At 38.3% G+C, this 14,653-nt stretch overlaps 1 protein-coding gene across 1 annotated transcript in view; it reads left to right on the plus strand.

The window, feature by feature from the left end:
- The window catches only part of LOC133274717 (ras and Rab interactor 3-like), a 159,482-nt gene that overhangs the window by 70,611 nt on the left and 74,218 nt on the right, over positions 1 to 14,653 (plus strand). Inside the window, exons 13-16 of the mRNA XM_061464254.1 lie at positions 8,019 to 8,185; positions 10,179 to 10,293; positions 12,243 to 12,355; positions 12,963 to 13,028. Coding sequence (XP_061320238.1) covers positions 8,019 to 8,185; positions 10,179 to 10,293; positions 12,243 to 12,355; positions 12,963 to 13,028 — 461 coding nt within the window. The remainder of the gene's footprint in view (positions 1 to 8,018; positions 8,186 to 10,178; positions 10,294 to 12,242; positions 12,356 to 12,962; positions 13,029 to 14,653) is intronic.

A 14,653-nucleotide genomic window follows, 5' to 3' on the forward strand; every position in this document is an offset into this window, starting at 1 on the left:
AGAGATTCACCTCCAGGGTGTGGTTCTGGCCCGTCTTGAAACGAGAGACAACACATGGTTTTTATGGAAACTGCATACAGAATCATACAAACCAGCCTTTGCCTTTGGTTTCTGTGTGGTAAGAAACATACCCTTTAAAAGAGGAATTTCTTTCTTGACCTAACCTTTAGGCTATGATTATTATCTTCCAAGAGAAAGGCTTATTTGATGCTTTACAATTCAATTACTCTACAGTTTTTTTGGAAACAGAGCTTAAACTTAAAAAAAAACAGAGATCAGAATAAAACAGCATGAAAGTGAGCAGGCATATGCTGGCAAACACCATGATGTGTAAAAGCCCTTCCATAGCTCAGTAGTCTTTTAGAGCCCAAACTCAGGAAAGCACTTCTGTGCAGCTCTTCTTACTGGATGCTTAAATTCCATTTACTGTCACGTGTTCAAGAGCCTTTAAAATAGTCATTGTTCTCAACTCCTGCGGGTTTCATGGAAATGAAGAACTCCCTCTCTTACAGTATCAGGCCATAGATGCTTTATATAAGTCATGATGGTGGTAGCTAAAATACAAATAAGAATTCCCAGAGCTAAAATGAGATGGCAATAAAGGAGATTAGCAGTAATGCCCATTTTTTAATGGATAAAAAATACAAAGACAACATGTAGGATGGAAACAAAAAGGAATTGACAGTATTTACTAAAAACATAAAAATGTTTGTGCTTGGTCAAATCAAATGTCTTGCCCAATATTCTGACTCCAGCTATGACTGATGAAGAAGCCAGGGGAAAATGAGACACGACAAGCTAGTCTTCAGCTATTTTCAGCTCAAGAAATTTGCTGGACTGGACATAATGTCAGTATTTAAAAATCCTTAAAATAGTTCTTCTTCCTTAACCTAATTCTTGTTGAATATTTGGAAAATCTAACACCCACAGCATCCTTTGGGAATTTGTTTCATGTTTGTGTGAAGAGCTGTCTCCTTTTACTTGCTTTGAACCTGGCTCCTACTACCTTCATTTGATGTCTTTTATTGGAAAACACAGTGAACAAAGCAAACCCCATGCACCTCATTTGACCACTCAGGATGCTATAGCTTCTTGTTATATCCCCTATGCAGTTGTTTGTCTTCAAGGCTGAGCTAGAGACAGAAGAATGTTCCATGTTGAATCCTCTACAGTTTCTGTCTCTGCAAACACTAATGCAGAGAGTTCTAGTTTCTCTGCAATGGCCCTGTTTTCTGCCAGAGCTCCTTTATATTCTGATCACTAGTGGACCCAGCAGACTTCCTGCCTCTAATGTATTTGACGTAAGATTTATTGTGAGGTTTTGTTCCTCATAGTTGTTCTTCAGACTCTTTTTGGCCTGCTTTATGGTACTTTTGCCAAAGTTTCAGAACATCACTTGGGTGGCTGAATTAGGAAGAGAGCTAGTTTCCATAACTTTTTTGATGTTGCAAGAGGGAAGTTCATCCAAGAAAGTAGTTCAGAACAGGACCTAACTGCAGTATTCCAAAATGCTTTTTTTTCCTCTTGCCACTGCCTGTATAGTGGTGTATTAGAATTTTATTTCAGAAGATTTAATTCAGTAATTCATCTCTTCATTCTGAAAGAACAAGGAGGGACTCGAGGAAGTCTAGAAATCCCAGTTCTCCCTTAAAAAAAAAAAAAAAGATTAAGTAGACCACAAGGTTAAAACATACAAAATAAACCATGCCAAAATCCAACCAAGTCAAATAATATATGGGGAGTACCTCTGCTCAGTTACATTTTATTTTTGTTGAATATTGTTGTGTCCTAAACCTATAATAACTCTGAGAGAAAAGGTTTATCTGCATAGTGGAGCAAATTATTTTTTCTGGACCAGTTCCTGCTGTACCAAAAATGTGTCTTTAAAAGAAAATTATTGGCATGAATCCAAATATGCAAAGTGTGGTAAAGGTTCAGGCTGAAAATAGACGTCTAAGTTGTTTTGGATGGATCTCAGGGTCTAGAATTTGGATCTTGCATTCTGGAAAATTGAACTTCCAAGAAAAGTGTCAGTAGGTTGGAAAATAGTCTGGTTTGGATGAGAATGAGAAGCAAAATATCGGTGTTTTCCACAGAAAACAAGAATTGTTTTCAAAGCTCTGTTGCAGGAGAATTGCAATAAAAATGTTTTAATGTCAGCTGCCAATTGGAAGGCTGACAAAGGTTGGCCCATCTTGGATAACCCTTTACACCCTGTGTAGCCTGTCTCTAGTGTGGTAACACAAGAGAATCTCTTGCCTCCACAGTTCCTAAGGAAAGCTGCAGAGCTTAAGTCAGTAAGTATTTTTCAGGAAGTAGAGGGGCAGCTGCTATGTTAATTTTCCTAACAGCAAATTGATACCATTTTTGCATAATTTTTACATTTTGCAACGAAGGCACTGGAAATGAAAAATAATTCTAATGGAAAATGCACAGTTAACCTTATTTGTTCTACTTATTTTGGTTGTTTCTATGTTGCGTCCCATACTTGGAACAAAAACCTATATTCCTCTGTTGTGTTTTGGATACTGCACATGCTCAGAAATTAGGCTTTCAGATTGGCTAATATACATACGTTAAGTTTTCTAGTCAGTCTCCACTCTGACAAACAGCAGCACTTTCTATCAGAAATTTACTTGCTGTCTGGGTTATTACAGAGCTCCCAGTGTGGAGGCTTTTATGTTACTGTTACACATTTTCAGGTTGAAATTTGAATTAATATTGGTAATCATATGTGGGTGTAAATACATGTTTGTAAATATAGAGCCTCATTAGGACCAAGGGGACAGGTGATTTAAAAAATAATTTTTCACTGGGAGAAAAACAGGAGGCTTGGGTTTTTTGTTTGTTTTTTTTCTGTTTTGTTTTCTTGTTTGTGGTTTTTTTTTTTGTGGATTTGTTCTCTTTTGGGTTTAGTGTGGTTTGTTCTGTTTTTAAATGCAAAATGGTGAGAGATTTAAAAATACAAGAAAGGAAATTAAAAATTATAAGGTGGAGCACAAAAAAAATCTGCAGCAGCAGTGATCTTCCTAGGCCAGCCTGGGTATGCCTAATTTTTCTTCAAAGTTTACCATTGTCAAAAGTAAAAAAACCCAAGAAAAATAGAAATCAACAGTGAACTCCAGGAAGTCCTTCTCATTTTGCAGATAGACTTAAATTATAGAAAAACTTTCCTATTTTTCAAGTTACCTTAGAGATTTGTATGAATTCATAACAGTACAGTAATGAAAACCCTGTGTGCTAATTAGATTCATGCTTTTCAGGATCGTATAGTTTTTAGATCAGTCAGCTACTAATTGTTTCATGTAAGGAGATGCTTTTTTTCATGTGAGAAGATTTAGGCATGTTCTGAAGTAGCTAATGTGTGGAGAGGTTGTCTTTAAGGGAGTGTCAGGAAGGGAAAGGAAAGCTAAATGGAAAAGCTGTCAAATTTAACTACAGTAACTTGGGTCTGACTCCTGACCAGCGTAGTTGCAGTCTGTTTGAACTCACATAAAGTGTTTTCTATGCAGCTTACTGTCCTGGGTTCAGCAGTAGCAGTCATTTTTTTTCTCCTTTTTAGTAGCTGGTGCAGTGCTGTGTTTTTGACTTTCAGCCTGGGAACAGCGCTGATAACACCGGTGTTTTTAGTTACCGCTCAAATATTTTAATCTGACCAAGGACTTTGTGAGCCTCATGCTCTGCCAGGGAGGAGGAGAAGCCAGGAGGAAGCAGAGACAGGACACCTGACCCAAACTAGCCAAAGAGGTATTCCATACCACAGCATGTCATGCCCAGGATGTAACTGAGAGTTACCTGGAAGGGCTATATCACTGCTTGGTTGGGCTGGGTATCGACAGGTGGTATTGTATTCTCTTCCCTTGTTATTTCCTTTATTATTATTGGTGGTAGCAGTAGTGGTTTTTGTTGTACCTTAGTTACTGGACTGTTCTTATCTCAACCCGTGGGATTTACATGCTTCCGATTCTCCTCCCTGTTCCTCCGGGAGCGGGGCAGAGAGAAAGTGGGGGAGTGAGTGAGTGGGCTGCGTGGGTTATTGATTGCACTTAAACCACGACACTTACTGACTAGGACATGTAGGCTGTATATGCAGTCCATGCATTTGGAAGGTCTGTTTTAGACTAGCACTAGCTTGGCCCCATGGCCTAAATGATCATTATTTGGAGCACTTCTAAGTTTGTGCTTCTGGTTCAGCTTTATACCAAGGGAATCTTATTGGTGTGATACAAGCAAGGCTGCTCCGTTTTGCATACTGAAATACAGTAAATTGCAAATGAAAATACAGTTAATGGGGACAATCAGTTTTACTTCAAGGGTATGCTCCTGATCTGAACGAGAACATAAATTTAGTTTCTTAGTTTCATACTTTCATACTGAGCTCCTCTCAACTCTGTGTGAATGTTGCAGAAAGGACAGTGATTGTTTTTCCTGTCAAAGTTACTTTCTTTGGTGCCTTAAAGAAATACTTGTTTCCTTTCCATGGCCTGGTGTCTGTTGTTGACTTTGTTCACCAGGACACTATTTGTATGTGAAAGTAATTATTGTGAGCATAACATCTGGAAAGATGACAAGCCCAGAAATGTATTGGAGATTAGCAAAGGGTTCCTTGTTGTAGGGCTGCTGCTTCATTTCTGCATACAGAAATACTGTAATTGGGCTTTCCTGTAATGAAACCTCTTTGAAATGCTTGGCATGCTTGGCTAACAAATACCTGGCAAAACAGAAAAATAGATTGCTAAAGTGGAACAATTTCATGCAAGACCCCTTATCTTTCTGTTTTATAGCAGGGTGAACAGAATATAGACCCACATTGCTTTCTGTAATAAAGCAGTGTTCTTTCATTATTGTTATGGGGGGTACAACAAATAAAATATACCTTTCCTCAGCTATGTGGGTTTGCTGCAGGAGCTTTCAGACCCAGGGCTCACAGGAGTGGCTGACACTGCTATTAAAACAACTAAGCTAAAGTCTTGTAATGGGACTGTTTGTTTTTGCAGAACAGCTATTTATTGGATAATAGCCTTAATGAGGATGATAATTTTCTTCCTTGCAGATGTACTAGGGAGCTGAGCAACAATCATAAAATAATTTGTCATGAACTAAAAGCATATTCCAATTTAATGAATTTGTCACTAAATCATTTTAATGGTTATTTTAGAGTGGGTGGTCAAAACCAAAACGACAGCAACACAAGTAGTTTCAAAAGACCAAAAAAAGGAAAAATAATAAAACTCTCAAGGTGTCTATTGTTTGTACATTCATCTAAGGCAGGTGAAATGAATGAAGTCATCTGTTTCCTCCCTTTGTTGAGGTTGCTGCTAAACTTACTAAATTGTTACAGAACTAGCAAGGTACAGCAGAAGGGTAGGCTTCTTCAGCACTGAATGCTGCACAAGTGGGAGCTGAAGAAAATGGCCTGAGGCGGAGCTAAGGCCAGATGTACTTAAGACTTTATTAAAAGTTAGTTTGTAAAAGCTAGCAAACCCTGACACAAAATAGAAGCCAATGTAAAGTGTGCCAAGCAGGCTGTTTTGGCCATGGTGGTTCATTGGCTAATTTCATGGTGGTTTCATTGGTCAGGCAGCTTCTCTCTTAATCCAGCAAACCCCAGAATTACAGTTGTTACCTGAAGTCTCAAGCCTGGCTGCCATGTAGCAAATGAAAATGTCACTCCACAAATCTAGCTGTAAAAACTGATTCTAATTCATGACGTAGTGTGTATGTTAGTATCACCACTGATAGAGCCAGGAATTATAATCTGACAGCATCCATTCAAACTGAGCAGAAATAAGGGAAAGGCAAGCCCTCCTCCACTAATACTTTGATTTTCCTGGAAATGAGCAAGCAATGCTAGTGGTGAGGCACTGCGAATTCTCACAGTTAAACGTTTGTTTAAGTAATTCAGGGCACTAGACAGGATGCTTGACAAGAGACATATTCCCCAGCATGTTTATTCATGTTATGGAAAAGAGAAATGGAATCGAATCTCCCATCTGTAGCAGCACTGAAGTCAGATTACACCCTCATCAGATCAGAATCAGATCCATAATTTCTTCCTGTCAAACAGTCGCACATCCACCCTGTATTTGGAATTGCACACTGAGGAAATTACTAGCCTAGGTCATGCTGACTTGTTTGACTATGAATCAAGTTTAACAACTTGGGTAGACAAAGAGTACAAATAAACTAGCTAGGAGTCTCTTAATGATCCAAACTGTAACAAATTAAACAGGAGGGTGTATAAGTTACCATAGGATATTTATAGCCTTGTTAACAGAACTAAAGTGAGATGTGAGCTAAGAAATGTCATTTTCTGGACAGAAAGTATGAAAGATAACAGTTTTAAGAGTATGTATAGCAGTATATGTAACCAGAGGGATAAAAGGACTTCCCTGTAAAATCTGTAAGAGATCCCCAGTGACATGTCAAATCCTAGAATTAGAATTGACCCAAAGAGACTTCAGCAGTTTTCTGTGTTAGAAGTTCCACAGCCACAATGTAAATGGGAATAAAGAGCCAAATTTAGGCTAAGATTTCCTGGTGAGTTGATGGCATCTTATAATTCATAAGGAAATCTCAAGTTACGAAGCTGATACATAGCTTAAGCAAGACAATTTAGTACTAGCGTACCGAAGTGAATGATAAAGACTTGCATTTAGACTCACCAACTTATATTAGACTAGTAAGGAGCTTCATAAATCACAAAAATATTACTAATTTTTAAATGTTTAATATTTTATTTCATTGCATCTGGTGCACACTGGTCCAGAGGACAGATTTCAGTCAAATTCACTGACAAAACCTTTTGTTAACCAAATCCTAAATCCCAGTATCTCTGCTGAAAGAAAATTCCTGTTGAAACTGGTAGGAGCTGTCACTGATTATTACCTGCCCTTTAGCTAAATAACTTCACTGGAAGATGTACCTGATAATTTTCTTCAATGCGATCAACATTTTATTCAAAATGGCATATTTTATTAATCGCATGCACATCATTATCAGTGGAAATCCTTACTAGCATAATTCTTAAACAACATAAAAAAACTCCAAACAAAAACCACCATGCTGTTGGCTGTGATACTCTGGTTTAGCCTGACAAATTTGTTATCCTACTTGCAGGATACCTGATGAAGCATATAAATGTAAGTGCACTGTTTATTTATGGCCCAATTATAAAATAGTTCTCTTTTATGTATTGAGATTTATCTGCACATTTACAATACATTACTTTTTTTTTTTTAAAGTGAGGAGTGTACTTGTCTTCAGTAATGACAGTTCTCTGATATTTCTCACCGGTTGATTTATGAAGGAAGTCATATCTTTCATTTCCTTTCATAGAGGATAAGAGACCATCTCAAAGTGGGGCTATATGCAATTGGAGAGACTTAGCAAGTATAGATCTCCTAAGTACCAGTTTAAAGTTCTGCACAAGTGATCACAGTGAGGCATGTAAAACAAGTTTGTTGTATTCATAGGCTGGGTCTATGCTTCTGTTTTCTGTGAAAGTGTTTTCTGTTGCTGCACAAAAGATACAGGTTATTTTCATGATAAGATTTCTATCTTCCTTTTTAAAAGGTGAGGGAGGTGGGGGGTTTTGTTGCCTTTGTGGGGGGAGGGAGTTAAGTTTTGGTTTATTGTTGTTGTGAGGGTTTTGTTGGGTTATTGTTGTTGTTGAACTAATATTAATATGGGTATTTAAAAGAGCAACAAACCTGACTGTTACTTTTGGGTTTCAAATCATCCAGTGCTTTTAAATATTTTTTTAATGCTTTTAAATCATTGTAATTCTTTCATGGATTTACATAGACCTTGGCGGGCTTAACAGTAAGATTCTGAATGTGCATGCAGAGCTTGTCTAAGAGTGACAAGACCAAGTACAGATGAAAGATATACTGGAAAATGAGCTGACATGTACAGTTGTAAACATCCTTCCGGGATCATCTGCTGTGTTCAGAGATATGTAACTGGGTGTGGGATAATGATGGGAAAGCTAAACTGGTTCTTTCTTTGTCCTGCAGATGGAAAGATGAACAAAGTTAAATGGATTGTGACATGGCCGTTGATATTCGTGCTCTTTTGCACCATTCCAAACTGCAGCAAACCACGCTGGGAGAGGTGTTTTATGGTGACATTCATCTTATCTACTCTGTGGATCGCCGTGTTCTCATACTTCATGGTGTGGATGGTAAGTGCATACAGCAGGACTTCCCATACTGAGTGAAATGTGCATCTTGAAATAGGTTATAGATTTTTTGTGTATTTATTTTGAAAGAAAGGCATGTAATTGTAATGCAGTGTCTTCAGCTCATACTGTACTTATTATAATTCTAGTTTTCTGCTGCTCTTTTCCGCACAAGTAATTGGCCCATTACAGCACAGAAAGGTGCCAGTATGATTTTCAAGAGAATGTGGATATCCACATCCTACTAGTAAAAGGGAGTTTAAATGAAAATGTTTAAATCTCAGTAGCTTGAGACGTCTTTAGAAATTTGGTGGTGTATCAGGGTAGATCTGTAAATTGTTGTCAGTTCAGGAGCACACTTACTTGAAGATATGAGTAAGTTTGGTTTTGGAGTTTTTGTTTACCTTACCCTCTTTCAGTTTCTCAGGTTTCCATTTTCATTCAGAGAAGAGGCATGAATAGGAAAGCTCCTCAAATAGTTTTTGTGTTGAAAAGAAAATAGATACTTTTGAAGTATAGGAAGTTACCATTTTCTATGCTAAAAGATCGAAAACCAAAAAGTTCTATATACCTGTAATGAGAAGATTGGTCAGATGTGCTGCTGAAGAATTTATATGCCCATTTTCCTTTTAAATGAAAATATAGTAAAGAAACCTTCCTCTGGTTTCATATCAGAAAATGCGGTCTCCTATACATACACCCATGGTCATATATATATATATATATATACACACACACACACACACGCACGCATACTCTTCTAGTCGTGAATATGGAAGAGTTTTTGTTCCTGAGCTTCTTACCTGCACAATCATTTTGGATAGAGAACATCTCTACCTTCATCAGGCATTTGCAGACTGCTTTATATTTATGTTTCCTCTCATGGAAGACTGTGTTTTCAGTATGCTTTTTGCAACTTTCCATGTAAGTTTTGCATTGTAAATTAATCCTCTTTTCTCTTAACATAGACTGTTAGAGAAAGTTGTATGCCAGCCCTCATTCTGCCTGGCGTAATTGTGCCAAAGCCACACATTTTTTTCATACCATATATCATTTACAGGGCCATGCTCTTTACCTTGGCTCCAGTTTAGAGGTCCCCTTCACAGATGAGAGAGATGCTCAGCTGCAGCACAGCTTATTTTAAGTAGCAACCAGGCCTCAATACCCATTGCCACTTGCAGCAGGGGAATCATGCTGACTCCTGTTTTTGAGTTACAACTTGCTCCTGAGAACAAGATTTGTGAGAACATTCCTAAAATACTCCTTTTCTTTGGTGAAGGGTTCAGTTTTCCTCATGTAAGAGAATGGCAAACTAACAGAGCCTTAAAGAGTTCCACTCTTAGCAGTCTCAGCAGGGAAGCAGCTGACTGTCCCTTATTCAGTCTTCTCATTCTCACAAGGCTCTTTCCTTTTCAGCTGCCTGTTTTGCCTTTTTTCTTAATGTTTTTTCAGCCTTCTTGAGATGTTCCAGCTAAATACAATTCCCTGTCCTTTCCAAGAACTCTGCTACATGCTTCAGCTATTCCTTAAGCTCTTTTAAAGCTGCATCTGGACTCTCAGGGAACAATATAACCAGACTTGCTCGCTTTGGGATTGTATCGGAAGTCATGCAAGAAACTGGTTCCTTCTTTGTGCTTTGGGATAAAATAAGTTCTTTATATCCTTGCCCCTGTGTCACAAAATAAATTGGTTGAAGTCCTTTTGAGAAAATAGAACCTCCTTAAAAGATCAGTATGTCCCATTATAAGTACACAAAATGGAGCTTTTTTGTTTGCTCATAAAATGTTGAATAATATGACCCAACATACTTATCCTTTTCAGTGTACTTTTCCTGGTTATCCCATAATTATTTAATTTGCAGAAGTGGATAAGTATCCTGAGTCTAATCCTGTTAAGGTCCACACCAGAAGTCAAAGTTAAAAAGTGTGCCACAGCTGTATTGGAATGAGGATACTGTCCAAATACAATAGGTTAATCTCTTTTCCTTACTGTTCAGGTGACTGTGATTGGATACACCCTTGGGATACCAGATGTGATCATGGGCATTACTTTCCTAGCTGCAGGAACAAGTGTCCCAGACTGTATGGCCAGCTTAATAGTAGCAAGACAAGGTACTGTCTGTTGTAGCCTAACTGTAATCTTACGTGCATGCTCTGTGATTTGCTTCCTCTGTACACACAATTTCTCAATGCTATTTTATTTATTTTTTTTTATTTTTACTGTTTCAGGGCCTTGATAATTAGCAAAGTGTTTTGGCCTTTAACGTGAACTAAAAAAATAATCCCTGTCCTGTTATCTTTTGCTTACTGGGTCTAGGCACACCCTAGCGTTCTAGAAGATCATTCAAAACTCAGATATCCCATGCATGGTATATATCAGTCAGGGTAAAAAAATAAAAATAGTAGACAAAACAGGCATATCAGCTATTAAAAACAACATTGAAGAGTACATGCTGACATGCACTTGTCTGTGTAAAACTTTCTAGAAGACTTCTCAAACCCAGAGAAGTGAATTGTTTAAGAGGGTCTGGCAGAAGCGATGTTGCTTCAGACATGCTTCTCATCCATTTGCAGGCCTCTTTGCCATTGGAACATGAGTAGTTGAAAAGGGTTTTAGCTAAATGTCAGCTTCGTCCTCATCAGCTTTGCAATTGAAATTGTTGAAGGCTTCCTCATGCATCCTTTTGATTAGGGTTATTTGCAGATCCTTTTTTACTTGAGAAAAACATTAAGCCTGACAGTGTGATCTCTTGCACTGCAGCAGAATAAGGAAAGGCCCTAACTGTATTCTTTTCCACTATTTCAGTTTCCATAGTCATTTTTTGGCTTTTTTTTTCCCCCAGGTAATGAGATTTCCAGCACACAGCATTGGGCAGACAAGAAAGGTTCTGAAGTGACAAATTGAGTACCCTTTGTAGTTTGAGATAGGAGTAGTGCTGTTAAATGTTGCCCGATTTGAAAAGAATTCTATGTTTTAAATACTTCATTTTCCAGGTTAAAATCTCACAAAAAAATAGTACAAAGAAGTATTCTTGTGGAACTGCCGTCCTACTAAATTAGTTTTCCATATGTAGTATTAAAGTGAACATATTTTTGCAGGAACAGAAGGAAAAATGTTACAGTTTTAAATGAACAAACTGCTTCTTTAGATTAGTTGTTCTATAGTATTAGGCAAAACTGGTGTAGGGATTCTTTCCTCAGAAAATGAAGGTAAACACTACCTTGGCAAAAAGCAGCCATGTTCTCTTTAAGACAGTATAGGGACTTTGCACTACTTGTGTTCAAGAGAGATGTTTGCTGACAGATTGCAGACAAATATCTCAAAACTAGAGATGAACACACCATAATATGGATCCAAAGTATAACCTTCCTGTCAGCAGCTTCCTGTAGGAGGATTACGGTACTTGCTGTGATAGTGTCTGTCTCCACTCTGTGCCTAAGGGAAATTAACAAGGGCAGAGAAGAATTCTGCCCTCCTCACATCCATTGACGCTGGTTCAGAATGAGATGGCAGCCAGTGATGAACATTGGGAGTAAATTTTGAGTAATGCCTCTGGACTTGACCACTATTCACTAATTTTTTTTTTTCCCCTTTTCTGTAGCTTTTTATTGTTCCTGAAGTGAAATCATTGATGGTTAAGCCCCACAGAAGTGCTTAGTATCTTTGACTACCATCTGATTTTCTTTTCAGGATCACCTTGCATCATTCATATGAGATAAAGGCCACGTATCCACATACTAAATCCAGTACATAATCTCCAGGTTCCCTGTGATTGCAGGCTACCTAGAACAAGGCTTGGTTTTTTAACTGGCTTTAAACTCGGGTTCACTGGGTGTGTGGTATCCAAAACACAAGGAGGTTGTAGTTGGAGTGAGCAGTTTTTGCATTCTTCTTTCAGAAGTTGTACAGAGATTATGGAAATTGTCTCCCTATCCCAGATACTCTGGCCAGTCCAAGGGGGCTTGGATCAATGCAGATAATTCCCCTTTTGTTTCCTCTAGTACACAGAGCAATGGTCCTATACTTTGTTTTTACCAAAGAGTTGTTTTTTTCTCTGCAGGCCTTGGTGACATGGCAGTATCCAACACAGTAGGGAGCAATGTCTTTGACATTCTGGTGGGACTTGGCGTTCCATGGGGTTTGCAGACCATGGCTATTGATTGGGGATCAACTGTATGTATACTTGGCAAATCTTTAATATGTTTCTTTTATGTCTTAAAAAAAAAGTCTTTTTTAAGAAAGCATGCAAATGAAATTTAAAAAAAAACCCTTACAGCCAAACAACCACCTGCTGAGCAGGAGGAACCAGGAGTTAAGGAAGCAATTCTCCTTCAACAAGCTGCAGTTAATTCCCAGTTTGTCAATTGGAGCACATATACTGTATAGCAGAAACATAGTACCATGGATATCTGTTCATGCTCTGTCATTTTTTCACTACACAGCTTCAAGCACTCCTGTCTCCCTGTACCTTAGTATTTTTGTCTGTAAAATGAGAATAACAGCATATATCTCTCTCCTGGTGATCTTTTAACATAAAATCTTTTATAAGTGCTAATTTTTTTTTTTCTTTTTAACGGAGGTGGGCTTACTTATACATTGGTTTAGATTCCTTAATCTTCCCATTCTTCATTATGATAAATCTCTTATGGATTTGCATAGTTTAAAATGTGTAAGTCACTATTCAAAACAGAAGGTGGATCATAAATCTATACATTGATTTCTGATCTCCATAGCACAGTTATATGCTGAGCATTTCAAACATCTGTCCTGTTTCCCACAGGTTAAGATAAACAGCAAAGGACTGGTCTATTCAGTTGCACTTTTGCTAGGATCAGTGGCACTTACTGTAAGTATTTGACTGTCTCTAATATTTCAATTGCAAAATACTTCTTAGGTATTTACATGTTATAGAAGGATAAATTGGAAATAGTTATTATCCCTGAAGCATTGATTCTTGTCAAGTATCATTCTTCTAGCAATACCATGAGTGGAAGAAGTACCATTGTCCTCGGTGAAATCTGACATTTAGTGTTGGTCCCACTGATTTCAGTGGCAGTGTTGAAATTGTAGGATCCAATAATACTTCTGTGCTCCTGTGTCCAGCTGCATACCTCAGGCCTGTCTCTGCTTTATACTGGGACAAGACCCAGGTGTGCTTCATCACTCTTTGCCCTTGTCTCTTGATTTCCAAAACCAGACTGGACTAATCATGTGCTGTAGCCAAAACCCTTAATGAAGACTAGGCTGTGAGGACTGTGAACCTTAGGGCTTCACAGAATAGGACTTTAGAATAGGCCTGCTAAATGTCACTCAGCATAAGGCACTTAATTTGTAACACATGACTTGTTAAGGTGAAACAAGTAATAATTCTGTTTCAAAAGTCAATTTTGCTGGTACTTAAGGTCTGATGCTGCTGACTCCCAGGGAATCTTCTGTGGGAAGAATCAAATCCCAAAGGTATAAAAATATCCACTTATACTAATGTCTTTCACTGATTGCCTGTGGAGGTTCTGTAGAGGCTCTGTAGAGATGGGGATCATCACTGGAGATTTCACGCTGTTGCATGACTAGGTCTTACAAAACTCCACGTCATCTGTGCACAACTTAAGTGATAGAATGATGAGGTCTGTTCACTCTGCCACTAACTTCCCAATGCATCTGATACATAAGCTGTGGGGGCCTGTTTCTTTTCACATCCCCAGTTCTGCTATACTGTACAGTGCCTGTGAAACAACAAAGGTGTTCTGTAGACATTTGTATCTGCTGATGCAGCATGCATATTGGTAATCAGCACCTTGGGAAAAAATGGAATGATTATGCAGATGTGTTGCTATGCTAGCTGTTCATGCTTTTCTGTAAAGAGTCTTTTCATAGTGGAAGCCGTATCACCTGAGTTTGAAGCATCTATTATTGCCTCATTTGTTCTGCTGGATGCCCTGATTCACACAGACTCTCCCAGCAAAACTCAGTGGAGAGTTTTGAGCAAAACAAATGATAATTCAGAGGCACTTAACACCCTTGAAAATAGATGCCTTCGTGAGAACTTCATTGCTTTACTACCTGTAACTTGTAACTCCCCTTAGTTCTAGACCTCAGCAAGACATCAAAGAAAGCACCTCTTCCGAAGCTGTTGAGAGAGTGAACGTTAGGTGCTGGTGTACTATTGGGACATAAAGGATCTTCAGGGGAACACTGCGGGGAGAGGCATTCATGTAGCTCGGTGCATTTGTTCATACTGAATCAATGAAAGGGCTGCCTGACTAGAATGTGCCCTGTGTGCTGAAAATGCACCACAGACTGAAACTGAGCACCTAGGGGACTATTTCTCAGTTACACAAAGAACTTGTGAAGGGGCCTTAAAGTGTGTTCATTTAATATTTTGTAAAAGTATTTAGAGCAACTGAGAGTCAGACCAGAGTTCAAGTTCTCAGTTTGGGCTTTTACATTCCTTTTCTTGATCAGAAAAACATA

This window comes from Pezoporus flaviventris, unplaced genomic scaffold (genome assembly GCF_033815535.1).
Source record: "Pezoporus flaviventris isolate CSIRO_AGI_PZ_B2104156 unplaced genomic scaffold, CSIRO_AGI_Pfla_v1 ptg000036l, whole genome shotgun sequence".
In the NCBI taxonomy this organism is placed as follows: domain Eukaryota; kingdom Metazoa; phylum Chordata; class Aves; order Psittaciformes; family Psittacidae; genus Pezoporus; species Pezoporus flaviventris.